Source organism: Mercenaria mercenaria, chromosome 12 (assembly GCF_021730395.1).
Source record: "Mercenaria mercenaria strain notata chromosome 12, MADL_Memer_1, whole genome shotgun sequence".
NCBI lineage: Eukaryota > Metazoa > Mollusca > Bivalvia > Venerida > Veneridae > Mercenaria > Mercenaria mercenaria.
The window spans coordinates 51,844,012-51,871,598 of record NC_069372.1 but is presented as its reverse complement, the minus strand read 5'-3'; the positions used below and the strand labels follow the sequence as shown (position 1 = coordinate 51,871,598).

Below are 27,587 nucleotides of genomic sequence, written 5' to 3'. Positions count from 1 at the left end.
TGCGATGTGATGTTTTAATTGGGCTATTTGGCATGTCCCACATGTGTACCGAATTTATGCGCGTGAAACTAGGCGGACTGAAATGAGTGCAAAACCAGACAAACTCGGTGTACTGGGCAAAATCAAGATACACAATAATAAGTTGAATTGAGACCACCTATTAGTAGAGACACTTCAAAATTTCAAAAAGATCCTATTTCCACCCCCATAGACCTTTGGAATGACATATAATTTGTATCTGGATCTTGAAAAATATAGCTGTAATTCACGAGAAACTTTGTTAAGGATTAGGTGCACAAAACAGGAACTATTACTTCTGGATTTCTTCCAGGTATTAACAATGTGTTCTCTGCAAATTATCAACAACTTCCCCAAAAAAACTTGAGTTTTTGATTGACATTTTTCAATTCATTGAAACTTGTGGATCTATTTTGTCCTAAGTCAGTTATCTATAACAAGCAAAATAAATTACCAGGAGAAATGATTATTTCCAATAGTCTGACTTCATCAAACACGTAAATCAATTTTAAAATAAATTGTTTTAGGCCGATACAACAATAACATCATAATTCTAAAAGCAAAAGCACAATTTAAACAGAATATATTCAACAATTTAAACAGAATATATTCAAATAAACTTGGTAATAAATATGACTAAAGTAAATGAAAATATCATGCTGAAACATTTAGTCATGTTAACAGTTCAAAAGCATAAATTAATAACATTTTCAAACTTCTGCTGACATAAACAATCTATATGAAGCAAAGAAAAAAAGAAGCAGTACTTCAAAATATTCCAAAGCTATAGGTAAGCTGCGTATTTGGGCAAATAAGTTTTGAAGTTTACAAAAACAAGAGCTGTCACTAAGACAGCACATGCTCGACTATTCGAATTATTGCCCCAGAAGCAGGAAAATGTTTGTTTGTTTTGGGTTTAACGCCGTTTTTCAACAGTATTTCAGTCATGTAATGGCGGGCAGTTAACCTAACCAGTGTTCCTGGATTCTGTACCAGTACAAACCTGTTCTCCGCAAGTAACTGCCAGCTTCCCCACATGAATTATCAGAGGTGGAGGACAAATGATGTCAGACACAATGTCTTTTATCAAATCGTCACGGAGAACATACGCCCCGCCGGGGGATCGAACCAGCGACCCTGCCCTAAATGTTAAAATATCTATAGAGTTTCAATCCAGTATCTGCATTAGTTTTGGAGATAGTAACTTCCATGCAAAACTTTAAGGTTGACAATTAGGCCTTGAGAAACAAAAATGAAACAAGGAAATTCGATGAATTGGTATCCCCCACCCAAAGGGTCTGTGGTGAGGAACAACAAAAAATATATCTGGCAAAAAGTTAAGAATGTTACAAAGAAGCAAATAATTTCATTAGTGAAAATCAAATTAACAGAAAATGAATGTTTTTTTTTTGTGGGGGGGGGGGGGGGGGGGGGGGGGGGTGAGGGTACAAAACTTTACATGTTGATTATAAATATTGATGGGGAAAAAAAAAGAAAGAAAAAAATGGAGTGGGGGGTGAATGCATGATCGGGGTGGTGAGCATGACTGGGTGGAAGAGTGAGGTGAGAGAATGGTACAACTTTGCACGTTGATAACTATTCATGGAAGGTTTAAAACAAAAAGAAATAAAAAAAAAAAAAGAATGAAAAAACAAATTGGGGGGTGGGGGGTGAGGGGGAGGGGAAGTGACCAAGGCAAGGTGACTACCAGGTGTGGGTACACAACTTCACATGTTTATAATAAATGTTCATGGAAAGAATGAAAGAAGTTTAATGAAGTTCTTCCAATTGTTTGGTTTGTTATGTACATTTGTTTTAATTGTTTATCTTTATTTCTTTACAAATGGCATTCATTTTCAAAGGGAGACAACTTTTTCTTGACGAATACTTAAAATATTTGGAAAAAGCTGTCTCCCTTTGAAAATGAATGCTATTTGTACTTAAAATATTCCGAAAAAATTGTCTCCCTTTGAAAATGAATATCATTTGTAAAGAAATAAAGATAAACAATTGCTGAAAACTATGTTCCATCTTGTTATGTGAAATTTTACCATTCGCACGCTATTGCAAATGCATCAAAACGATTGGTAATTGACCTAGAAAAAGAAAAAATAAGTTTCAAACCTATATGCCTTTAAATGACAGCTGTATGTACTTGCATGCCCCCTTTTGGACTTTAACCACGATGTGACGCCGATGCCAACGCCGGCGCCAGGGTGAGTAGAATAGCTAGACTATTCTTCGTATAGTCAAGCTAAAAATGCATTTAAAATCAAATTTATGCGTCTCTGTATGCATTGAAAAAAAATGGGATACGAAATTTCACCAAAAATCAAGCATATCCCGAGTACAACAAACAAAATCCCTGGTTCTCTAAAAGCAAAACAAGGACAGTATCGCAGAGAAATGTTCTCTTCTTCCCCAAGTATCTTAAAATGTTACCAGAGTTTCAAACAATGCCTCTCGGATTGCTACATCCATGGTTGATGATATATTAAGTACACATGTATATATCAAGTATAAGTGTTGAAACAGCAGAAAAAAGCAGAAGCATCATGCGGGCAAAAAACTGTCAGAAAAAAAAGCACTGATCAGTTGGCAATTGTACTATCATTGGTTATTAATAGATCGCAGTGGATAGCAACTGAAATTCACAGCTCACTTACTGCACAAGAAGTGGAATGTAATAGGCATCATGTTTACTGACATTATTTGTCAAGGCACAGGTAGTGTTATGTCAACTGCAAGAAAAACTATTAAATGTATGAACAAATGTTTTTATTATGTTTAATAATTATTACCCTTTAAATAATACAGAAAATTTTGTCCCAGAAGCAGGAATATTACCCTTTAAAATATCTATAGAGGTTCAGTTCAGTATCTGCATTAGTTTTGGAGACAGTAACTTGCATGCAAAACTTTAACCAGTTATGGGATATGATACTATCACCTACTTTTATAACCCTAAAGGCACATGTGAAGTTTCACTTCAATATCTGCATTAGTTTTGGAGACAGTGACTTGCATGCAAAACTTTAACCAGGATTTTCTAAGTCCAAAAGGGGGCATGATTTGGCCAAAATACAAGTCAGAGTTATGGGACATGACCCAGTGAAGTTGGAAATTGACCAAGAAAAAGAAAAAATAAGTCTCAAAGCTATATGCCTTTAAGTAATATCTATATGTACATGTACTTGCATGCAAAACTTTAACCTGGAATTTCTAAGTCCAAAAGGGGGCATAATTTAGCCAAAATTCATGTCAGAGTTATGGGACTTGATGCTTTCATCTAGTTTTATAACCATAAAGACATAGATGAAGTTTCAAATCAGTATCTGCATTAGTTTTGGAGATAGTAACTTGCATGTAAAACTTTAACCAGGATTTTTTAAGACCAAAATGGGGCATAATTTGGCCAAAATACATGTCAGAGTTATTGGACTTGACCTAGTGAGGTTGGTCCAGAGAAGGAAAAATAAGTTTCAAAGCTACATGCCTTTAAATGATAGCCATATGTACTTGTATGCATATCTTTAACCAAGGTGTGACACCGACGCCAGGGCGAGTAGAATAGCGGCTAGGGTTTGAATAATAGAGCCAAAAACTAAGAGTTAAAATACCCTTTAACCTTAAATCTTATCTGGAGCTCTGATAATCTATAGACTGTAAAATGGAACATTCTTGTACTACCTTTACTTTGCAATTTAATTATGTCAGGACTTATTTGTGATACAAACATTTCATGACTATACACCATTCTAATAATAAATTTAGTGAATAACATATGTGAAATATTTCATTCTAACCAAAGAGCTATAAAAATAAATAGATCGGCAACTTGAAAGGCATACTGAGAAAATCTCGCCAACATCCCGTGATAACTGAATGAGATCTTGTTTTCCGGAAGTGACACTTTCTCCCTGCGCCATTTTGTATGCGAGAGCAATTATTCATCGGTAAATTAATTATCACTGTATGGCCACGCTTCTTTTGATGGCAAGAAACGTGTACTTTGTGTCTTAAGACTATTTCACATTAAACTAATGTTGTTTTAGAAGTTAACATGTATTTTAAATGTAGTTTTAAAGGTAAAGATTGTAACTCCATGCTCGTCGATGTTTGCTTTTACTAAGATAACGCCGATTCAAGCTCAGACACGAGATCACGCGAGATTACAGCCAGTTGCCATTCTGTGTATTTTATACTTATTTGTTCTAACACAACCCATTTATTTCCTTATTAAACGAAGTAGAATGAATCTGTATTATTATGCAACACCCACAGCTTGTACATCATAGTTATGACATCCACACTTGTACATCATAGTTATGACATCCACATTTGTACATCATAGTTATGACATCCACACTTGTACATCATAGTTATGACATCATAGCGTTAAATGTCATAGCTGTGCACCGTTAAAGGAAACCAACAAAACTGGTAAATATTTGGTGAATTTCTTCAAAGATGTTGGTAATAACCTTTAATAACGTGTTAAAATAAAAATTATATATCTCATTTAGTGATATGCTCTTGTATAAAATCATTGTTGTTCAGATGCGTGTTATTATATCACTCTGGCTGCAATCTAGTGATATAATTTCTTTGCATCTAACTCCAAACAATGATTTTTTCAATCACAAATCACAAAATGAGATATATCCTTAAATAACAGAAGAAACAAGATCCTGAATACTAGCAGGAATTAAACTCTTGTGAATATGTCTAAATTTACAGTACCAATTAAAACTTCCACTTACTACCTGTTGAAATGTGATTTTTTAAGTACCGGTATCAAATTAAAACTAAAACACAAGAAGTATTCATAAATCATTTGATTTAACAAGGCAAATTTGGTAAATATTTTTCAACCCAAGTATTAACATATTTTGTGGTGGCATAAATTCAAACAATTCAAATTTTAAATGCAAAACAGAACTATATTCTGTTCTATGGTGATTGATCTCAAAATCCATAGAAATCAACCAACACTATTTTCCCCAAAATAAGTATTCAAAGACTGCATTAAACAGAAATTCAAATAGCTCCTATAGGTGTGCAAGTTTTTGCCTAATCTTAAGATGATTGAGCTCCTAAATGTGTCAGTTCACCACATATTAAGTATCGGGTATTTAGTGAATATTTTTAATTTTTCAGTCTAATTGGTCATCTGGTAAACAGTCCCCAAGTCCGCTGGGCATTTCCTTCTGGTGCATATAGTGTGCATACTTCAATACACTGGCTCGTGTGTGAAACCTTACTGGCATCTGTAACAGCAAAAAGGAAAACATAAAATGACAGACAACTGCATAGAGTGATTACTATATATGCCACCATTTGGAGGCTTGAAATAAGATGTATTACAAGAAAATTCGATAAGTAAGATATTGCTTATAAATTAAAATAAAATCATTAAACATGTCTTTTATTTCTTTATTTTAAGGATTGAAACCTGGATATGAATGGCTTCTGGCAACAGCAGTCCCTAGTATTTTTCCTTGGACAACAGCAGAAGGGGAGACAGCAAAAAATAGGAAAGAAAGAGCTTTGAAGAGAGATTATAGAAAAAGTGAATTAGATAGGTCTGGTAAAGAGGACTTGGAGAGAAGTTTTACTGAACATGTTGATTTCGCAGAAGAAGTAATAGAGACTGAGACATTCACAGCAACACCTCTATTCGAAGATGAATTCACTGTAAAAACTGTATGACCCAGACTGATGAGACACCAATGTTTTCAATTGAGAGATTTTCTTCCAACAATGAACTGATACATTTTTATACAGGTCTGGAGTCATATTCTAAATTTATGTTTGTGTTGAATTCTTTGGGACCTGAGCATACTGTTTGAAATACATATATTTTCCAATAAGTGGTATATCTGTTGAAAATCAACTGTTTATGACTTTGATGAAGTTAAGGCGATATTCAACAAACTTTGAACTGTCAACTTTCTCAGTTTCTGAATCAAGTGTGAAAAATATTGTTCACACATGGATTTACACTTCCATGCCAAGTTTCATCAAAATCCATTCAATGGTTATGGAGATGTCTTTTAAACACAATTGTTGACGGATAGATGGATGCACAATGGACACAGCTTGATCACAATAGCTCACCATGAGCATTGCTCACCTGAGCTAAAAAACTAAAATAATCAAATACTGCACATATAAAAGAGAAGGCAAAAAAGGGTTTAAAGGCTGAGTTTTATCAAAAAATATTTAACTTATAAGCGTATAAACCATATACCTTCAGTTCAAACTTGTTCTGCTGAAAACAAACTTGGTATCTAAATCAATATCAATAATTATAAAAATTACAATGTGGTCATACCTTTGGTAAACACCTTTTTGTAAGGATACCATTTTGCAGATGGAATGCACCGTGTCCTGAACTATCTGTCATCTTCTGCCTCTTTCTTGGGGAAGCTCCAGAATCACTGCTTTGATCGCCACTTCCTGTCTCCGTAGCGGAACTAGAATTTGAGCGTTTCATTGCAGATATTTTACTGTAAGATCGTAACGTTTTAACTGGACTGTATTTACTCATATCTGGTCTTCCTCTGGGATTCCTTTTCATTCTCTCGATATTTTCTTTATTTGAGCAAATCTCCTGACATTGTTCACGAGACTGTCTCCATTTTGGGGATCGCCTGTTTTCACATCGTGGAGTGCTTGTGGTAAAAGAATTCATCCTGTTTTCAGTTCTTTGATCTGATTTTGCCACTGAAGAACTTGTATCCGAAGACGTATTTGCACTTAAAACAATGCACTCTGATTCCTGTAATCCATCAATTGATCCATCTGACCTTTCACTACTCCTACTTGACCTTCCAGTGCCTGGAGATGTTCGTTTTCTATCAAGAATTGGTTTCCAGGACTTTTTCTTCTTTTGATGTTTTTCTTGTTTCTTCTTCTGGACCATTTCCCTGTACCTTTTCCTTGCAATATGCAAGCGGAATGCTGTAAAAGAAACAACAGAATTTTACTTACATACTAATCTCTGTTCTAAAATATTTTGAACAAGATGGGGAATACTGCAAAAGTGGAATACTCAACAGAAGAAGGAATTCCTTAACAGAAATATAGATAACACATATACATGTCATTTGAGTTTACTTAAATCTGAATTTATTTTCCACTTGATGCATGTTTACTGAATGAGCTACTCCTGAAGACAAGAAGCTGCGTTCAATAAACGCTTGATGCCCCAGGTGGCATCCTTGTCAATACAAAGCAACCTAAGTCCAAAACGAGGACAAGTTCAAGGTCAAACTGAGGTCAGGTGATGTCTGAAGATGAGGAATGGTCACAGGTTACATCTGCATTAGTATCAAGTCATTCTAGTTGGGGGTGTTGATGCTAGACGAAACGGTCCCATTTGGTTAACCTCGTATGGACGGACGGACAGGACAGGACAATCACTATATGCCTCCTGCATCAGTAGATGCCGGGGGCATAAAAACAAACTCTTGTATAAACGCCTGTGGTATAATATAAGGCACAGGAACTCAACTGATTCAAACTAGCAAACGTATCAAGACAGAGTGACCAAAATTAATTCAAACCTTAACCAGCAACAACTGGATAGAGAAGCTAACATTTCATACATTACACAATACTACTTTGTCAGAACAACACCACTGGAAGACTAACATGTGGTTGCTGTAAAAATATGTTAACGTTGTTGCTCTGGAGAGGTTATTTTACAACAAAACTTTTCTACCTGGAAAAAAATGTCTGTCTATGTTGTCTATAATGGACTAATAGATTGATTTTAAACTTGTGTTGGTTGGTATGAGTAGATTTCATTCATTTATTTGATAAACAGACTCATGTGTCAAAACTCAGAGCATTACAGTTTTCCCATAATTTAATAATACACATTAACAAGAGCTGTCCGTAAGACAGCCAAGCTCGACTATTCGAAATATTGTCCCAGAAGCAGGAAAATATTACCCAAAAAGGTTAAATATCAAATGAGTTTTAAGTTCAAAAGGGGGAATAATTTGACCAAAATGCATATCAGTTATGGGACTTGCTGCTATCAACTAGTTTTATAACCCAAAGGCACATGTGAAGTTTCAATTCAATATCTGCATTAGTTTTGGAGATAGAAACTTGCATGTAAAACTTTAACCAGAATTTTCAAAGTCCAAAAGGGGGCATAATTTGCCCAAAATACATGCCAGAGTTATGGGACTTGATCCAGTGAGGTTAGTAATTGATCTAGAAAAGAAAAATAAGTTTCAAATCTATATGCCTTTTAGTAATAGCTGTATATACTTGCACGCAAAACTTTAACCAGAATTTGCTAAGTCCAAAAGGGGACATTAATTTGGCCAAAATGAATGTCAAGTTATGGGACTTGCTGCTATCAACTAGTTTTATAACCCCGAAGACACATGTAAAGTTTCAAATCAATATCTGCATTAGTTTTGGAGATAGTAACTTGCATGTAAAACTTTAACCAAAATTTTCTAAGTCTAAAAGGGGGCATAATTTGCTCAAAAAACATGTCAAAGTTATGGGACTTGACCCAGTGAGGATGGTAATTGATCTAGAAAAACAAAAAATAAGTTTCAAATCTATATGACTTTTAGAAATAGCTGTATGTACTTGCACGCAAAACTTTAACCAGAATTTGCTAAGTCCAAAAGGGGGCATAATTTGGCCAAAATGAAAGTCAGAGTTATGGGACTTGCTGCTATCAACTAGTTTTATAACCCCGAAGACACATGTGAAGTTTCAAATCAATATCTGCATTAGTTTTGGAGATAGTGACTTGCATGTAAAACTTTAACCCAAATTTTCTAAGTCCAAAAGGGGGCATAGTTTGCTCAAAATACATGTCAGAGTTATGGGACTTGACCCAGAGAGGTTGGTAATTGACCTAGAAAAAGAAAAAATAAGTTTCAAAGCTATATGCCTTTAATTGATGGCTGTATGTACTTGCATGCAAGAACTTAACCAAGGTGTGACGCCGACGCCGACGCCAGGGTGAGTAGAATAGCTAGACTATTCTTCGAATAGTCGAGCTAAAAACATCCTTGTGAAACACAATCTAAAGTTTTAAGTGAGTGACCATTAGCAAGCAACTAAGGTAATTCTGTCGCACAATTGTTAATAAAAAAGCATTTTCAATATATCTATATCTATTTATACATAGGGATTTCCTACACATATGCATTCATATATGAAACAAGTATGCCTACATGTATCAGTACTCTCGACTGTTCTTTTTCAACTTACTTTTCTGTAGTAGTATCACAGCTTTGGAATGTTTATGTTGTATATATTTCCTCCATGTTGACTGTATTTTTACAGCTGCTGTATTCTCTCTGCGTACTGCACAGCGTCGTCTATAACGTCTCCATGCACGCTGAAGTACTGCTGCCTTTGATGATATAATATCATATCTTCTCTGCTCTAGGCTGTCAACCTATCAAACATTTAAATTATTCAATTTTCAGTCATTTGGATCTACCTTTGTAAATTGATTTAATCACTTAATTTGTGAAAAATTTACTTATATTGATGAGTTTACATTATATCCAGAATCATAAGTCTACTAGTGATATCAGGGCTCGACAAACTCATTGAAAGCAACTCATCCTGTAGGACGAAGGTGCCTAAACATTTCACTCATCCTACTACAATTTGTAATCATCCTGAAATTCACTTACAGGAAAAAAATGACAGTATCTATTTTAAAGATTGTTAAAAACAGCATATATAGGAATCTTGTTCTGAACTACTGAGTGTCTAGCTAATATGGTCATATGTGGAACTGTAATGGAGTTTAGAGTTGCCAACAACAAATCAACTTCTGTTTTAGATGTTTTAGCTATCCTGCTTCAGCATGGCTCGGTTTTAAATGGATTTATTATATTTCTGGTAAAAAACAGCGCTCGTCCTGCAGGATGATTACAACGGCAAGTTCCATTAGCCCGGAGCCAATTTCTACTTGTTTTTATAAGCAGACAAGTCGATTTGTCGAGTCATGGATATTTCCTATCAGTCTCTAATAAGTTTTTTTAAATATAATACAAAAGAATTTTCAGGGTAAGTGTTTAATATTATAATTGTTAAAGCATGTAGTAAAATATATATGTCACAAGAAAACACTTGATTTGCTACTAAGTGTTCACCATATTTTGTATTTTAAGAGAGTCTCAGACATTCTTGTCTTTTAATAGCAATTATTCCTACTTCCAATTTAGGGATCAAGCGTTTAACAAACCTGCAGAAATGTTTGAAAAACAAAGTCTATCGTTTTACCTCTGATTCAGGTAGGGAGGTTGTAGGGTATTTGTAGAGAAAAAGCTAGAAAAAAGGTCATTTGAGCATTCCTTGCAAAAAAAGCTCGCTTACACAGTTAAGCATACCTGATGTTGATGTAAGAAAAGTTTAGTTCTACCAAACTGCTGGGTTAGACCCTGACATCTACCAAACTGTATGGTCAACACAGCAGCACTACATCTCCTTGTGTGGTCTGCGCTAGACAAACCTGGGAAAAGATATTGTCAACACTTGGTATGATATTAAAATAGTACCACACATTATATTTTTCATATCATTTACCAAACTGTTTTTCTACTGAATAATGAATTTCATTTGTCAATAGCAAGACTTTAAACAGATTAACATAAGATGTTGGTAAACAAGTGAATGAAGTAGTGCCATGCCATACAAAGTCCCCTACTGGAAAGCACCTAATTTTCTCTATTGTTATAAAGTAACACCAAAGTGAAGTTAATCCTGAAACAAGAGCTCTGCCTTGCAGGTGCTGACACTCATCTGATTTTTTTTTGTATAATAAAAAATTGTCCTACCCATGATTTTCTAAGTCCAAAAAGGGCCATAATTCTTGCAAATAGCAGGATGGAGTTGTGTTTCTTGATGTACACAGTCAGCTTACGATGGTGAACAACTGTTGCAAGTTTCAAAGCAATAGCTTGAATAGTTTAGGAGAAAAGCTGACCTAAACATAAAACTTAACCAATAAATCTGATATTTTCTAAGTCCAAAAGGGGTCATAAGTCTTGCAAAAAGCAAAAATGTTTCTTGCTGTACATGGTCAGCTTATGATGGTGAACAGGTGTTGCAAGTTTTAAAGCAATAGCTTTGATAGTTTATAAGAAAAGCTGACTTAAACAGGCTGGTAACATTGCCCGATCGGGCTTTCGAAATAAAACTAATATTTCTTGAAAAATAATGAATATATTTCTTTCAAACTTGGTCCATTTATTAAGCATAACATATGATGCTTATTAAGATAGAAAAAACGTTGTTGCCTTCAGTTTTGTTAGAATTACTTCCCTTTTTCAGATTTTTATGATGCATTCCAAAAAATTTATGTTTTAATGCAATGTTTAAAACAGAAAAGGGTTCAATGGTTTTCTATTGCTCCAAACTTGTGCGCCAATACCTTTATTCAATATATTTAGGGTAAATACTTTGTTTTTAGTGCAGATGTATGAACAATCTTTTTTAGAACTAACATTTCTCTATAATGTTGTAAGTGAAAGCACAGTAAAATGTATACATTCATGTACTGGCGCAATAATTAAGAGCATTAGAAAGCCATTGAACCCTTTTTTGTTTTAAACTAAGCATTAGAACATATTTTTTTTTGGATTTCAAAGATTATGCATCTTAAAAATCTGAAAAGGGGAAATAATTCTATCTAAACTGATGGCAACCAAGATATTTCTATTCTAATTTATATCACTTGTTATGCTTAATAAATGGCCCAAGTATGAAAGAAATATCTTCATTATTTTTCAAGAAATATTACTTTTTATGTTGTAAGCTCGATCGGGCAATGTTACCAGCCTGTTAAACATATTATTCAACCAAGAAAACTGATTTTCTAAGTCCAAAAGGGGCCATAAATCTTGCAAAAAGCAGGATGGAGTTGTGTTTCTTGCTGTACAGGGTCAGCTTATGATGGTGAACAGGTGTTGCAAGTTTCAAAGCAATAGCTTCCATAGTTTAGGAGAAAAGCTGACCTAAACATAAAACTGAACCAAGAAATCTGATATTTTCTAAGTACAAAAGGGGCCATAAATCTTGCAAAAAGCAGGATGGAGTTGTGTTTCTTGCTGTACAGGGTCAGCATATGATGGTGAACAAGTGCTCCAAGTTTCAAAGCAATAGCTTTGATAGTCTAAGAGAAAAGCTGACCTAAACATAAAACTTAACCAGGCAACGCTGCGCTGATAAAGTGATGACAATAACTTTTTTTTCCCCAAAAAATCAGATGAGCTAAAAAAAAACAAGAGCTCCGCCAAGCGGGCAATATACGCCCAAAGGGTTACATCTGAGGATGGCAGCAAAATTTAAAGATCTTGACTGTTGAAACCCAAAGGACAGGAACAACAAAGGGAAGAAATTCAAGTCACAATTGGGAGGTCTAAAGTCAACAGGTTTTTTTTTTTCCTGTCTGGTAAATAACTCTGTCATCCATCAAAGGATTACAATATTACTTGGCTAAATGTTCCCCAAGATGAGATGACTTGTCATGTGCAACACCCAGAACCCTAGCTTTAAGGTCAAGGTCACACTTGAAGAACAAAGGTAAATAGGAATTTTTTCTTGTCCGGTCTATAACTTTGTCATGCAAAACAGGATTTAAATATCAGTTGACAAAAATATTCTCCTGGATGAAACAATGTGTCATGCGCAAAACCCAGACCAATAGCTGAAAGGTCAAGGTCACACTTTGAAGTCAAAGGCCAAAAGGGCTTTTTTTTCTGTCCAGTCTGTAACTCAACAACCCTTAAAGGGATTTTACTTGGCACAAATGTTCATCACCATGAGACGGAGAGTCATGCGCAAGAACCAGGTCCCTAGGTCTAAGGTCAAGGTCGCTTTTAGAGGCCAAAGGTCAGGTACAAGAATGACTTTGTCTGGAGAATTTCTTCTTCATGCGTGGAGGGATTTTGATGTAACCTAGCACAAATATTTACCACCATGAAAGGGATTGTCTTGTGCATGAACCAGGTCCCTAGATCTAAGGTCAACGTCACACTTAGAGGTCAAAGGTCAAATTCAAGAATGACTTTGTCCGGAGCATTTCTTCTTCATTCATGGAGGGATTTTGATGAAACTTGGCACAAATGTTCACCACCATCAGGCACCCTTGTTTTTAGAATTATTTTCCTTTGTTTTTACTATAAATAGCTTATACTGCAACTTTTTATTACTGGCTGTAGGGAAAAAACAAGATCACTTTTCTGTGGTACAACATGCATGTTATATCTAATTTGTAGGTGTATTTTGACTTACCTCTACCTGGTGAAGTTATTTAAGAGTTCTTTGTGGACTTATATTATATAGAATTTTTTTTTATACGCTCGAAGGGACGTATTATGTTATATCCCCAGTGTCCGTCTGTCTGTCCATCCATCCGCCCGTTAGTAATTTTGTTCCGCTCTGTAACACTTGAACCCCTTGAAGGATTTCAAAGAAACTTGTCAAAAATGTTCACCACACCAAGACGACATGCAGAGCACATGTTTTGGATGTCTCGCTTCAAGGTCAAGGTCACATTTAGGGGTCAAAGGTCATATCAGTTTGTTTTGTGTCCACTCTGTAACTCTTGAACTGCTTTCAAAGAAAAGGATTTCAAAGAAACTTGGCACAAATCTGGGTTTTGCGCATGGCACATCATCTCATCATGGGGAATATTTACGTAAAGAAATATTAAAATCCCTTAATGAATAAGTTATGAACTGGACAGGAAACAGACCCTGTTCATGGCCACTTCATGCCATGTAAAAATTGACTGCCAAGTGTGACCTTGACCTTTGAGCTAGGGGTCTGAAAGTTGTGCATGACACATCATCTTATTATTAGGTATATTTGTGCCAAGTAATATTAAAATCCCTTCATGGATGGCAGAGTTATGGACCGGAGAGGAAAAAAGCCCTGTTGACCTTTGACCTCCAATTGTGACCTTGACATTTGAGCCAGGGATCCGGGTCTTGTGCAAGACACGTCATCTCATCATGGGAAACATTTGTGCCAAGTAATATTAAAATCCCTTCATGAATGACAGTTATGGGCCGGACACGGAATTGCGGACGGATGGAAAAGTGCATTCCTATAGTCCATGAAACTGGTTTTCAACCAGTAGGGGACTAATACATTTGAGTCAATGACAAGAATTTTCACCTGTCAAGCTATACTAAACACAATATTATTATAAGAAGTCCTTGCAGAATTTTGCAGAAAAATAATGTATGAAATAAATACCGAATGGACACTCAGATACTGAGGTTTCTATAATCATGATAATTGTAGTTCTTGCAAACCTTGTTCAATACTGGTAGAGCACATGAAAAAACACTAACATAACAACAGAAGTCACAATTTGTTGATAAAAAGCTATAAGCACATTCTCAGATTTGCGGGTGTAATAAATGAACAATTCTTTATGGTAGTTCTGCATGTTCAGATCAAATTTCTTCTATAATACAGAATTATATCAAACCTCAATTTTTCAAAGCATCAAGATATATGAAGAAAGTTCAGCCAATAAAAAAGATTGGGTCAAGAGCCTTAATCAACTTTTCATAACAGGAGTCTATGAGAAAGTAAAAATTTTGATGCAGAATAATTTCTGTAATGTAGATTTTAATGAAACTTCTGGTACTGACATACCATCTTTCCTTTGGTTAAATAAAATGTATAGGTACAAGTGAACATCATTCTTTCTTTTTTTGTCTCTAAACAGAGAGCAATGTACAAACAAAAAATGTATGCCAAATTTTGATAGATATAAGTGAATACTATTCAAGCTGATATTTTTTTCAGTACAACAAAAAGTTCAATTTTTCTATTTGATATCACACTTCAGTTTTTTCTTATGCATTTAATGTCACATGAACACTATAGAAACCTAGCTTTTCATACTGCAGGATGACTCAGGTGCTCCTCAGGGCATCATTTACAGTGCAGATGGACACTTGGGTAGAACCACAAACCTTTCTCAGACTACATCTCTGTTGCATGAGTACCGGTAATCCCTTTCAGAAGCTTTTCTACACAATGCAGACACTGGAGCTATTTTCATAAAAAATACTACAAAATACAAAATGAACCGCTTAACTTTGTCATTTCTTTGTCATAATTGATTAATAAAAGTATTTCCTGAATTTTGAAAAAACAATTCTAGTATGCCTGAAGTCATGCCTCTTTAACTAATGCTGAAATGCTTACCTGCCCTTCTCCTCAACCGTCTTCTCGGTGTGCTGCTTCTCTTTGGTGAGTCAGCCATTACCATGTGGAGTTGTTTACGATATAAAGCATCGAGCGGGTCGTACAGCGTGTCATTGTCACTGACATCTTCTACCTCAGACTGGGGCGGTGTTTTAGCATTACGTATGATCAAACCGTATCTCTGTAGGAACATTGGGTAGGGTATTCTGAAATACAATAGAAGATCATTTAATCTAGTGACATGTACAGTCTCATGCCAAACTCAAGGTCACAATGTGATATTCTCACAAACTTCCATGTCTCTTCCATATCTTGGTATCTGTATTGTATCTACCACTGTAAACTCTATATTTGTCCATTCATAAAACTCACTCAAGGAAAAGATAATATAATATCCTTTCAATATATTTAAAAGTTACAATATTTTCAGGAAATAAATGCATATTTGTCTATAAAGATTTTTAAATAAAAATCTGATGTATTCTTACCATCAGTGCTAAAGTAATGGAAAAATTGATACGTAAACTTACAAACCTTTAATGCAAAGGGCATGAATATGAAATTTGTGTAGATTTGTTGCACTATGACTTAGGAATTCACAATATATATGATGTATTATTTCAAGAAATAGATACCATAAAACTCTTAGATATGACCTTTTTAATTCTATATAAGGGACACTGCAGCTGTCCAAATAGAGAATACACATAATTACATCGTTAGAAATTCATTACTTTCAATGTTGCACATAAACTTATACTTGACAAACATAAAGGGAGGTAATAAGAACTGTCAAAGGAGACTGACTGTTCAGCTATTTCCCTTAATTGCTGGTTTTGAAAATAGGTTAAACATCTACCTCACAGGGTATCCTAGGCTGCTGATTTTCACTGTTTCTATGATGCCACTTGCTGTTAATTGTGACATCACATACTGACGGTCAAATTCACATGAAACGCTGCGTGTGTTGGGTTTGATACACCTTATGTAATGTACATCAGATGTTTTAAGTGAGGACATAAGGCAGTCGAGAGAAGCCTTAAACTTGCCAAGCACAGTTTTTCTCTTACGGCCATGTTGCTCTTCTGTTACAAATTTATCGAACAGTTCCGATATAAATTTGTTTTTACTGTCCCTCAGCATGCAGACAAGTTCCTGGAATATATGTAATAAAACTGAGACTTAGGTTCTTTCAGGAAAATTTATACTAGTGTTCAGCAGATCAAAGACCTTCCCATCTTTACTGAAAGCAAATACTATTTATAAAGAAGGGGTTTTCTTTAAATCAGTATCATTTAAAAAAATCAAATAAGGCTGACATAGGACTTCCTTTTTAAATTTTAAACTGACTACTGTTAAATACTATAGATTATGTAATTCTTGCATCAACTGTTTTTGTTTGTTTCAGGTTTAACACCATTTTTTAACAGTATTTCAGTTACGTAACGGCAGTCGGTTATCTAACCAGTGTTTCTGGATTCTGTACCAGTACATGCCTACTCTCTGCAAGTAACAACTTCTCCACATAAATCAGAGGTGGAGGAAGAATTATTTTAGACACAGTGTCTTTTATCAAATAATTGCAGAGAGTATACGCCTCCCCTGAGGATCAAACACATGACCCAGCAATCCTTTCTGAGCACTTGTTTTTTGAGATTTAATAGAAAACAGCCATAATTACTAAGAAAATGCTATTTAATAAATCACTCAGATAAATTTTGAGTAAGTGTGTTGTTCTTACTTCATAAGTAGAGAAAATAAAACCCTCACGAATACTGTGCAATGTACAGAATACACACAGGTTTGAGTTTAGTCAGATGGGCTCAATGAGAGGAAATTTAAAAATAAAGGTAGTATTTACATACCACAATGGTACCCTGCTCCCCACTCCCAACTTTTATTGAAAAATCTTTATGCGTATTACTTAAGAACAATATAGTAAATTTATATCAATGAAAACTGCTGGAAGGTCAAAGCGCTCGAAAATTCAAATAAGTTTACCAATAGAAAAGTGAAAATGGTTCAGTAAATGCAATAGAAAAACTGATAACTGCATCAAGCTAAACATTTTTGCTTCTCCAGTAATTTACAATATTTTCTAAGTTGAAAAGGGGCCATAATTTAAATCAAAAGCAATCAGGAGTTATCTTACTAAATACTTTTGTAGGTTGATGACTAGGAAGCCTTGTGTGAAGTTTCAATACAATACATGCAACTGTTACTGAGATATGCATACAAAACTTGTAACGAAAGTGAGATACTGACATCTGCTGCCAATTGAGGAGAGAATGACTCATTTCGTCAAATAGATGAGCTAAAAAAACTCTTATAGTTACTTCCTTTTAACCGTCATAGCAGTATTGAAGAAGATATAGTGAAATTAAGAAACTTGCCATAAACTTCATGTGAATGCCACACTGAAGGCAATGAGGCGAGTGAGTAAAACAGCCCTCCTTAATCTTCAAATAGTCTAGCTAAAACCTGAGCAGCATAAAGAATTACCTGTGGTATATTGTCTCGATTTTTTGTAGACAGACCATCACCAGTATATGTAACATCTCCAGCAAAGTGAGTCACTATAAACCCAGGATTTTTCATAAAATGTTTTGGTCGCTTCACATAACTTGAAGAAGACTGTGACAACTGTAGTATTCTCTCACACAGGTGTGTTGTGTCAGTCTTCCTATTCAACTGCACATCCTATGAAAGACATGGATATAGTGATACTAATAATATTTAGCATTTCTACTCACTGCATATGTCGCGGTACAGACTTAGTCACGTAAGGGGAGAATATGTGTAAGGCAGCCAGTTAGCTTAGTCAGTAGAGGACTGACCCTGTAAGCGAGGGATCCCAAGTTTGAGCCCCTGGCAGACTGCACATTTTTCTCACCCTGTGTCATTTGCGCCCAACATGGGGTCATGACATGCATGCTCGGCCAGTCTTATGACGCTTGCAGTATTATGTACCTCCAGAATTCGAGGACGAAATTCCGATTTGTGAGGGTGTATGTCACGGTATGGACTTGGTCACATAAGGTGAGAATATGTGCAAGGCAGGCGGTTAGCTCAGTCGGAACAGCACTCGGCCTGTAAGCGAGGGTTCCCCAGTTCAAGCCCCAGACTGACTGCACATTTTTCTCACCCTGTGACACATAGATCATTTAAATAGAAAATTTATTAAATTTTCACAAGATAAAATGACATACTGTAAAATCATTTAATTTTGTGGGCATAAATATGTGGTTTTGGTCAAAACGGCAATTTCGTGGATTTCAACTTTTGAGCATAAAATGAATCAGATTTGGAATAAATTTCGTAGGTTGACTCAACCATGAAATCCACGAAAATTAGTCCCCCATGAATATTAATGATTTCCCAGTAAAATAAATGGGTTACGGGTATGAATCACAGGCAAGTGACAAAATGATTCAAATATTTAGCTAAGACAAACATGTAAATTCCATGAAGTTTTGTAGTGTGTGGAAATATTAATTGCAACAAATGTGAATGCATGATTATTGATAAACATAGGGGTATGACTTACCTCATTAAGAAGTCCAAAAACACTTGGTTGACCTTCCAGAATTTCTAGACAAGGCTGGTTATCACAGTATGATAAATGCTGCCAGTCTATACACTCGTCTTCATACTCTTTCTACAACAGGTATTAGATCTATATATCATGTAATCAAAGAATAAATACTGCCAGTCTATACACTCGTCTTCATACTCTTTCTACAACAGGTATTAGATCTATATATCATGTAATCAAAGAAGGATAAATGCTGCCAGTCTATACACTCGTCTTCATACTCTTTCTACAACAGGTATTAGATCTATATATCATGTAATCAAAGAATAAATACTGCCAGTCTATACACTCATATTCATACTCTTTCTACAACAGGTATTAGATCTATATATATTGTAACGGGAAAAACGACTGATACTCGGTCCTGTTCCTAACGTCCGTTCGGCTACGACGGCAGACGACAATTTCCGTATACTTACTGAGGGTTGAGCGGAATTTAATAAAGGGAGAAATAAATAAGCTATATGTTTAACGAATAAATATATTTAATTACAATAGCTAAAATTTAGTAAGGTTAGTAATATTAGTTTAAATGTTAATCTGATTTAATAGATCTAATCAAATGTTCTGGTAAAGTCTGTGTGATATCCGTATTTTATCTAAACTTATATTTACATTGCTGCTGGTCGGCTCCTGTATGGTTCTCTGATCCTCCAGGGAAATGTTAATTATAATATTACGTTAGTATTGTTAACTTTATAATGATTTATTAAAGAAATCTGATGACTGTAATTTTAGGTGGTCCTGGCCGAAAATAGAAAGTGAAAAGCTGGCATTCCGGGTGCGCATGCAGTTTTATATGTTCCGCGCCATAATACTTCGATTCCAAGGCTGAAAGCGGTAATTTAACCATCCATCCAATCAGAATCCCGGATTCCACCGAAATGGCTATTTTCAACCAATCAGAAACTCTGCGGAATTTCCCTTTCTGTGTAACTATCCGCCACTCCAGATGAGCAAGAAATAGTCTTCCCTTGGGCTTACTATAATGTTCTTAATCTTACGCTGGGTAAAAAGGACTGCTACCATTTATAAGTCACAATATAAACTATAAATGATTGGCAATACAGTATGGTAGAGTTTTTACCAATAACAGGAAATATGACGACAATGTTTACAAGTGAATGTGGCGCCGACAGTCAAACAAAATGTGCCAGTTTTTCGAAGTAAATACTTGTGAGATTCCTGAATAACTGAATATTCTGCATCTTATTTAGGTAAGCAGGGTTTTTTTTTATACTACAGCAGAGGCCGAATATCGGCCTCGTCCCCCAGCCGAGGATTTCCCCCACAGCCAAGGATTTCCCCTACCGCAGTCGAAATTCCCCTATGTCTGAAATTCCCCCCTCCAAAATCGTAAACAAAGCAATGGAGATTACTCCCAGCGATTCTCCCGACCGAATATCGGACCCGTTCACAATTGCAGACGGTCTTTCACAATTTTCAATGGGTGTGGAAACCTTTAGAAATAGTAGAAAAATGTTTGAAGAGCGTTCAGTGGACCCGAGGTTCCGGTTTTGACCAGCGAAAATCGATAAAAACTCGTATCTGACCCGCACATAATATGCCGTGGGCGTCTGCTTGTCTCGCGGTAATACTCTTTGATGCGTAACGAGTTCGAAAGCTCTGCCCCTTGTCAATCAAAATCCCAGTGAACTTCATACTGTTTGTCGACACCAGCGTAAGTATGACAGTAGGCGGAGCGTCGTATGTTAATTAGCTACTGACAGATGTCAATCACGCCACGCGCCGACTGACACGTGGTTATCATCAGTATGTAATATAGATGATTGATAAACAATGCAGCGTCAGATTATTGTGTTTGTACCTCTTGTTAATTAGCGGTAACAGCTTATGCTGTATTGTGTAATATGTGTTGTTAATTTAAAGTAATTATTTTATGTGCTTGATTCGATTAAATAAGCCGGTCGGCCGTTACGCAAATTTATTATCTTTGCCGAGGTATTTTGCTAGAGCAAAATAAAATATAAATGTTTTAAGTAATCAGATATTATAAGTATGGAATAGTTCTGGTGAAAAGATGAAATTTAAAACGGGTATTTTATCAAGAATTTTTAATGTTTTGCTTTCGTTTTTTCATATTTGTCACACGTTTTCGCGATCGTGATTTTCGGACTTTTTTATCCTTTCTTACAAGATTTTCTAGTACAATTGAAATAAAAAGCCAACAAAAGTATGCATTTAATAATAATATGATGACTCTTGCAAAAGCAACTCTTATTTTAAAGCATTTTTTGTGAATAAAAGCATGTGACCTTTAAATATTCAATGATTTGAGCATTTCAACTCTCCCCACCCACCTTGTTACAATGATAAGTGAACATTAGTGCAAGTCCATCTATTGCTAAGTGACAGTGTGTATAGTTGCTAAAAGTTGCAAGAATATGTAATAAAAACATAGTTTAAAGTGTTTATTATGCATAATTGTAAATTCCCCGAGTGAAAAAATTCCCCAAAACTGCTCGTCGCGCGCTATTTTCTTCCCCCAGTGACAGGCTGGGGCCTCTTCCCCCAGTCGTAAAAAAAACCCCTGGTAAGCAATCGATGCATTCATTCATTTGTCATTGACATATAGTTTAGAAAGTTCAGTTATACATAAAACAGCTTTCGTTTTGGTGAAATGTCATACATTTTCATGACCCGGAAGAAGCTGCAATAATGAGGTTCTCGTATGAAACAATGAACGTCTATACGTTTTTGAATGATAAAATGTTGAATAATATACATGTATGAATAATTAGCTTATGCCTTGACAAATTAGTTGTCACAAGAGTGCCTCATATTACACTATCATGTAATCAAAGAATAAATACTGCCAGTCTATACACTCATCTTCATACTCTTTCTACAACAGGTATTAGATCTATATATCATGTAATCAAAGAATAAATACTGCCAGTCTATACACTCATCTTCATACTCTTTGTACAACAGGCATTAGATCTATATATCATGTAATCAAAGAATAAATTCTGCCAGTCTATACACTCATCTTCATACTCTTTCTACAACAGGTATTAGATCTATATATCATGTAATCAAAGAAGGATAAATACTGCCAGTCTATACACTCTTCTTTATATGTTTTTGTGTCATCCAGGAAATTAAATCAACACATACAATGTCAATTTGTTTTATCTTCAAAACTTGAAATCCATAAAAAGCCTCCAATTTTTCCACTTTCAAGTTTGGTAAATAACAAGAAATATCAAGCCAACAAATTTGTTTGTTTGGTTTAACGTCGCACTGGCACAATTTAAGGTCATATGGCAACTTTCCAGCTATGATAGGGGAGGAAGACCCTAAGTGCCCCTCTGTGCATCATTTCATCATGGACGGGCACCCAAGCAGAACCACCCACCTTCCGTAAGCCAGCTGGATGGCCTCCTCACATGAAAAAATTCAATGCCCCGAGTGAGGCTCAAACCCAAATCAGTGCGAGACATGTGTCAGCCACCTTAACCACTCTGCCACGGATGCCCCTCCCGCAAATTTAAATGATTCCACTGTATCTAAGGAACTTACCTGTAAGTCTTTAAGGAAGTGTTTAACATAATGTTGTTGCAGCTTTTCATTGGCATAGTTGATACATAACTGTTCCAAACTGTTTGTCTCAAATGCTTCAAACCCATAGATATCTAGCAAACCTTCAATACCAACAGAAACACTATGTTTAATGTGAAAAAAATAAAACTATACATCAATAAATCAATTTGAATCAATATCGTTTTAGAATAAAATAAAAATTTACAAAATAACTTCTGTACCTCTGACTTAGTTATATCTAAAGATTTCCATTTTCTTTAAGCATCAAACTAGACAAATATAAACACAAAAGTGATATTGTATCAAAACAATTTTGCTCACCTATTGTGTGGTCATACCCAACCCCTTGTATCTGGGTATTGATGAATCCAACTAACCACTCAAATAATCTAGAATATAACAAGGTAGCTAGACAATCACGTCTACTGTATGCCTCTCTCTGTGGTACAGGTTTCACAAACACACTCCTACGTTTGTTACCACCTGACTCTATATGTCTGTATAAGAGAACTTGTTCCATGTGAGACGGTTCCAAGCCCAAAAGGTCCCCAGCTTGTTTTAAACTGGTTTCTGTCACTAAAGGAAAGAAAATTGTAATTTTTGAAAATTGTTTTTTATTTTCATAGTTTTAAGTTTTAATGTACGGGCAGTTAATTATCTCAAGCATGAAATCTGACATTTTACATATATATCTTTAATGATTCTCACTGCATATGAAGCATTGAATATAGGCAACTATAACAAAATACAGTGGAGCCCGTCCAAACTGAACACCCTCACGCTGAAAGGGTTACAAGATGAAAGGGATCTAAGGGAAGGAACTTAGTCTTGATGAAGACATTTGCTCAGTTTCAAAGTCTTTCTGCTTTTCTAGTGTTTCTGGTTTACAGGGGTTTACAGGTACAGAGGACTTCCAGTTAAAAGGAGTTCTGGTTTAGAGGGGTTCAACAGTATCAATGTTTGTAGCCTTTCAACAGCTAAAACTTCATTCACGGATAATGTCATAACATTTAAATAAGCCATTAAATATAAATTTTACTGAAGGCTACCCTTGTACGAGTATTGTAGAATATTATGTATATGTTATAAGCATGACACTGAAGAATTCCAATTTCAATAATCTTGTCCAGGTAGATGTGAAACATTAAGTTATTCATGAAAGCATTTAAACTTATACAACAAATTAGTTGCAGAAATATAAACAAACATAAATTCAAAAAAACAATCCAAACTCCAATATATCTGTACCTTCAAGTTCAACAAATCCAGTTTCTAGAAATCTGTCATCTAAAAGTAATGTTTCTATCATTTAAACAATACATTTTTTGAAAATTTCTTGTCAGATTTTTTGCAAATCAACCTTACTTCAAGATGTATTTCTTTCATATCCTCCATATAAGCAGTCATTAAAAAATAAATAGTACAATAGTTTTTCAAATACTTCTGCTATCTGATTCACCAATAACTCAATGCTGAAATATGCATACAAATACAACAAGAGCTGTCGGAGGACAGCAACGCTCAACTATTCAACAGCCATGTCAATTGAATTAATACAAAAGTCGAAAAAGGGGCATAATTTTGTAAAAATGGGAAAAAGAGTTATGGAATCTTCACAGTGCTTATCAGCTCATAAAGTGAACAAGTGCGTGAAGTTTCAATCCTTTCCCATAGGTGGATACTGAAATACCAGCTTACATACAAAAACTTAACAAAAAACTGCTAAGTCGAAAAAGGGGCATAATTTTGAAAAAATTGCAAAGAAGAGTTATGGGACCTAAACAGTGCATGTCAGATCATGACAGTGAACAAGTGTGTTAAGTTTCAATCCATTTCCATTAGTGGGTACTGAGATACCAGCTTACATACAAAACTTTAACCAAGAATTTCTAAGTCGAAAAGGGGCATAATTTTGTAAAAAAGCAAAATAGAGTTATGGAACCTTTGCAATGTAGGTCAGTTTATCACAGTGAATAAGTGTGTGAAGTTTCAATCCATTCCCACAAGTGGTTACTGAGATATCAACTTACATAAAAAACCTTAACCAAATCGGGACGCCCATGCCAATGCATGGGAGAGTCCAATAGCTCTACTATTCTTTGAATAGTTGGGCTAACAAGAGCACCGCCTTGCGGGTGCTGACGCTCATCTGATTTTTTTTGTGTAATAGAAATATTGTCCTACCCATGATTTTCTAAGTCTAAAAAGGGCCATCATTCTTGCAAAAAGCAGGATAGAGTTATGTTTCTTGATGTACAGTGTCCACTTATGATGGTGAAAAACTGTTGCAAGTTTTAAAGCAATAGCTTTGATAGTTTAGGAGAAAAGTTGACTTAAACATAATACTCAACAAAGAAAATGATTTTCTAAGTCCAAAAGGGGCAATATTATAATTATTGCAAAAAGCAGGATGGAGTTATGTTGCTTGCTGTACAGGGTCAGCTTATGATGGTCAACAAGTGTTGCAAGTTTCAAAGCAATAGCTTTGATAGTTTAAGAGAAAAAGTTGACCTAAACATAAAACTTAACCAAGAAATCTGATATTTTCTAAGTCCAAAAGGGGCCATAAATCTTGCAAAAAGCAGGACGGAGTTATGTTGCTTGCTATACAGGGTCAACTTATGATGGTGAACAAGTGTTGCAAGTTTTAAAGCAATAGCTTTGATAGTTTAGGATAAAAGCTGACCTAAACATAAAACTTAACCAAGAAAACTGATTTTCTAAGTCCAAAAGGGGCAATAAATCTTGCAAAAAGCAGGATGGAGTTGTGTTTCTTGATGTACAGGGTCTGCTTATGATGGTGAACAAGTATTCCAAGTTTCAAAGCAATAGCTTTGATAGTTTAGGAGAAAAGTTGACCTAAACATAAAACTTAACCAAGAAATCTGATATTTTCTAAGTACAAAAGGGGCCATAAATCTTGCAAAAAGCAAGATGGAGTTATGTTTCTTGCTATACAGGGTCAGCTTATGATGGTGAACAAGTATTCCAAGTTTCAAAGCAATAGCTTTGATAGTTTAGGAGAAAAGCTGACCTAAACATAAAACTTAACCAGGCAACGCCGACGCCGACAACCGCTCTAGTGATGACAATAACTCATCATTTTTTTCAAAAAATCAGATGAGCTAAAAATGATAAAGAGGCCATTCATCAATGTGTTAACGTCTCCACCAAACTATTAAATCAAACTGCTTGAGCAGGTAATTTAATAGTAATGTCGTAAAAAGTTAGAACTCCAAGGTTTCTTTATTTGTAATTAAGCATGCACAATGTAGCCATTGTTCTACAGAATTTTGTCAAACACAGAAAGAAAATCTCAGTCTTTGTAGAAATGTGTTTACACTTCAATGGTGTCATAAACAGAGAATATGCAGTGTTAGGAGTAGTGATACCATATAGAATATTTCATACAAACAAAGTAAATAACTGAATGTTGTACCTTTTTCTTGTAGTAACTGACAGAGTTCATCTTCTAGATGTTTTATCTCCACATTACACAGGAAAAGAATAGCCACAAGAACCTGTGGTAAAAATAATTTTTTTTACTCATTCTATGTAACTATAGATTATGATTAAATAATATAATTATATTTCACAGTTATAGGGTCTTTCTTTTTCCATAGTTTGACATGACTTTGGTAATTTATGATTTTCGTAATGATATTTATATTTCTACTTATATTGTATGTTTATAAAACAATTCAGTTGAGTTTACAGGCTTCCTGTTTGCACATTTCTCTCATGTTTGTGTTAAATATATCAGCAATATATATCAGAATCTAAAGCAGCTATAAACATCTACCTTTGTAATCTCCCCTTGCATTTCCTCTGGTATACCAATCTGTGTCATTGCTTTCAATGTGTCCTCAAGGTCTCTGTTAGTATCTATATCTAAATAACATAAACAGTGTTTGACATAGGGTTCAATACCACTTAATCATACCAACAATTTCTCATTTACAAAATGGAAGTCCTTTTTCCAATGTTTACTACATCTATAACCTGAAAACTTTCCCATAAAAACCACAACTGGAAAATAAATTAACTAAGTCCAGATAGAATTATCTATCTATACTGTCAAACAATGATGCCTGTAAAAAAATTTGAAAAAAAAAAAACAAAAACAAACAAACAAACCTGCCAACTATAGTGCCTTCCCAATAACCCTTTTACAAAGATACAAAAATCAAATGTAACGATTCAAATTGTAGAAAAAAACTTTCAGAAGTATTTGATTTTGCATTAATTACAGGTTTTTGTTCTTTTATTAAGAATGATTACATATTCTAAACTTGAAAGATTTGGTAAATTAATATATTCACTCCTTTATCAAATTATACTAGTCAGCTAGTTGAATCTGTTTCAGTAAAATCCAACAAAAAAAATCAAATACTATCTCAGAAAGTTCAGTATCATAATTTTTCATAACATTTTTCCGATGTCCAAATTTTTGGACCAAATACTTATACAGTTTGAAAGAAATTGGCCATCTAAATGTAGCAAGATAAAACTTAAAGCACCTGGTTCTCACATTTTAGGTCAATTTTTCCCTCTCAAAAATCCATAAAATGTGGATATTGTCAAAATTAACAGTGCCATATGATTTTTACAAGATATCCTAATCATTAACCAAAAAATATTGTGCAGAAAGGAGTATCTAAACTGTTAACATTTGAAATAATGGAGGAAATCAATATTCTTCCTGCTATTTACCAATATCCAACACATTTTCACTCACTTTACCATTTTTTAATGTCATATATTCACTCTATGCCAAATTTGGTAGAGATGAACATGTTGGAAAATTTCATCCAAACTGTGGACAAGCAGCTTTAAGGGAAAACGTGTTCTGCAATCCTCAATATAAAACTTTCAAATTACTTTTTCCTACAGGTAGCACTTTAAAGGCATCTCTCCCCATCTCTTGAACCAGCTGACCTAAAATTGTTCCTTCTGATTTACTCAGACTGTCCATAACCTGAAAATAAACAAATACGATAAAACATCCATGCCAAGTTTCAACTATAATTTCTGACCAACTATAGTCAAATGGCAACTTTTCAATACACACTGTAGAAACTATGAATCTTTCATAGAAATAATGCAATGCTCCATTATCATTATGGTTACCAAGGCAATATAAAAGTTATTAGACAGTGTAATAGTAAAATAGCAA

The 27,587-nt window shown here is 34.9% G+C and overlaps 1 protein-coding gene across 2 annotated transcripts in view; it reads right to left on the bottom strand.

Moving 5' to 3' along the window:
* Nucleotides 1–1,448: 1,448 nt before the first annotated feature.
* LOC123534194 (unconventional myosin-XIX-like) overlaps nt 1,449–27,587 on the bottom strand; it is a 40,131-nt gene continuing 13,992 nt past the window's right edge. Inside the window, exons 9-22 of one of the 2 annotated variants that reach the window (XM_053520056.1) lie at nt 27,293–27,389; nt 26,214–26,302; nt 25,851–25,932; nt 23,660–23,698; nt 22,733–22,987; nt 22,391–22,512; nt 18,797–18,907; nt 17,752–17,949; nt 16,109–16,404; nt 15,250–15,455; nt 10,410–10,531; nt 9,274–9,463; nt 6,356–6,984; nt 1,449–5,288 (exon numbers count right to left, since the gene is read on the bottom strand). In XM_053520056.1, coding sequence (XP_053376031.1) covers nt 5,175–5,288; nt 6,356–6,984; nt 9,274–9,463; nt 10,410–10,531; nt 15,250–15,455; nt 16,109–16,404; nt 17,752–17,949; nt 18,797–18,907; nt 22,391–22,512; nt 22,733–22,987; nt 23,660–23,698; nt 25,851–25,932; nt 26,214–26,302; nt 27,293–27,389 — 2,550 coding nt within the window. In that variant the 3' untranslated portion in view covers nt 1,449–5,174. The remainder of the gene's footprint in view (nt 5,289–6,355; nt 6,985–9,273; nt 9,464–10,409; nt 10,532–15,249; nt 15,456–16,108; nt 16,405–17,751; nt 17,950–18,796; nt 18,908–22,390; nt 22,513–22,732; nt 22,988–23,659; nt 23,699–25,850; nt 25,933–26,213; nt 26,303–27,292; nt 27,390–27,587) is intronic. The other variant, XM_053520057.1, reaches the window with a different exon arrangement.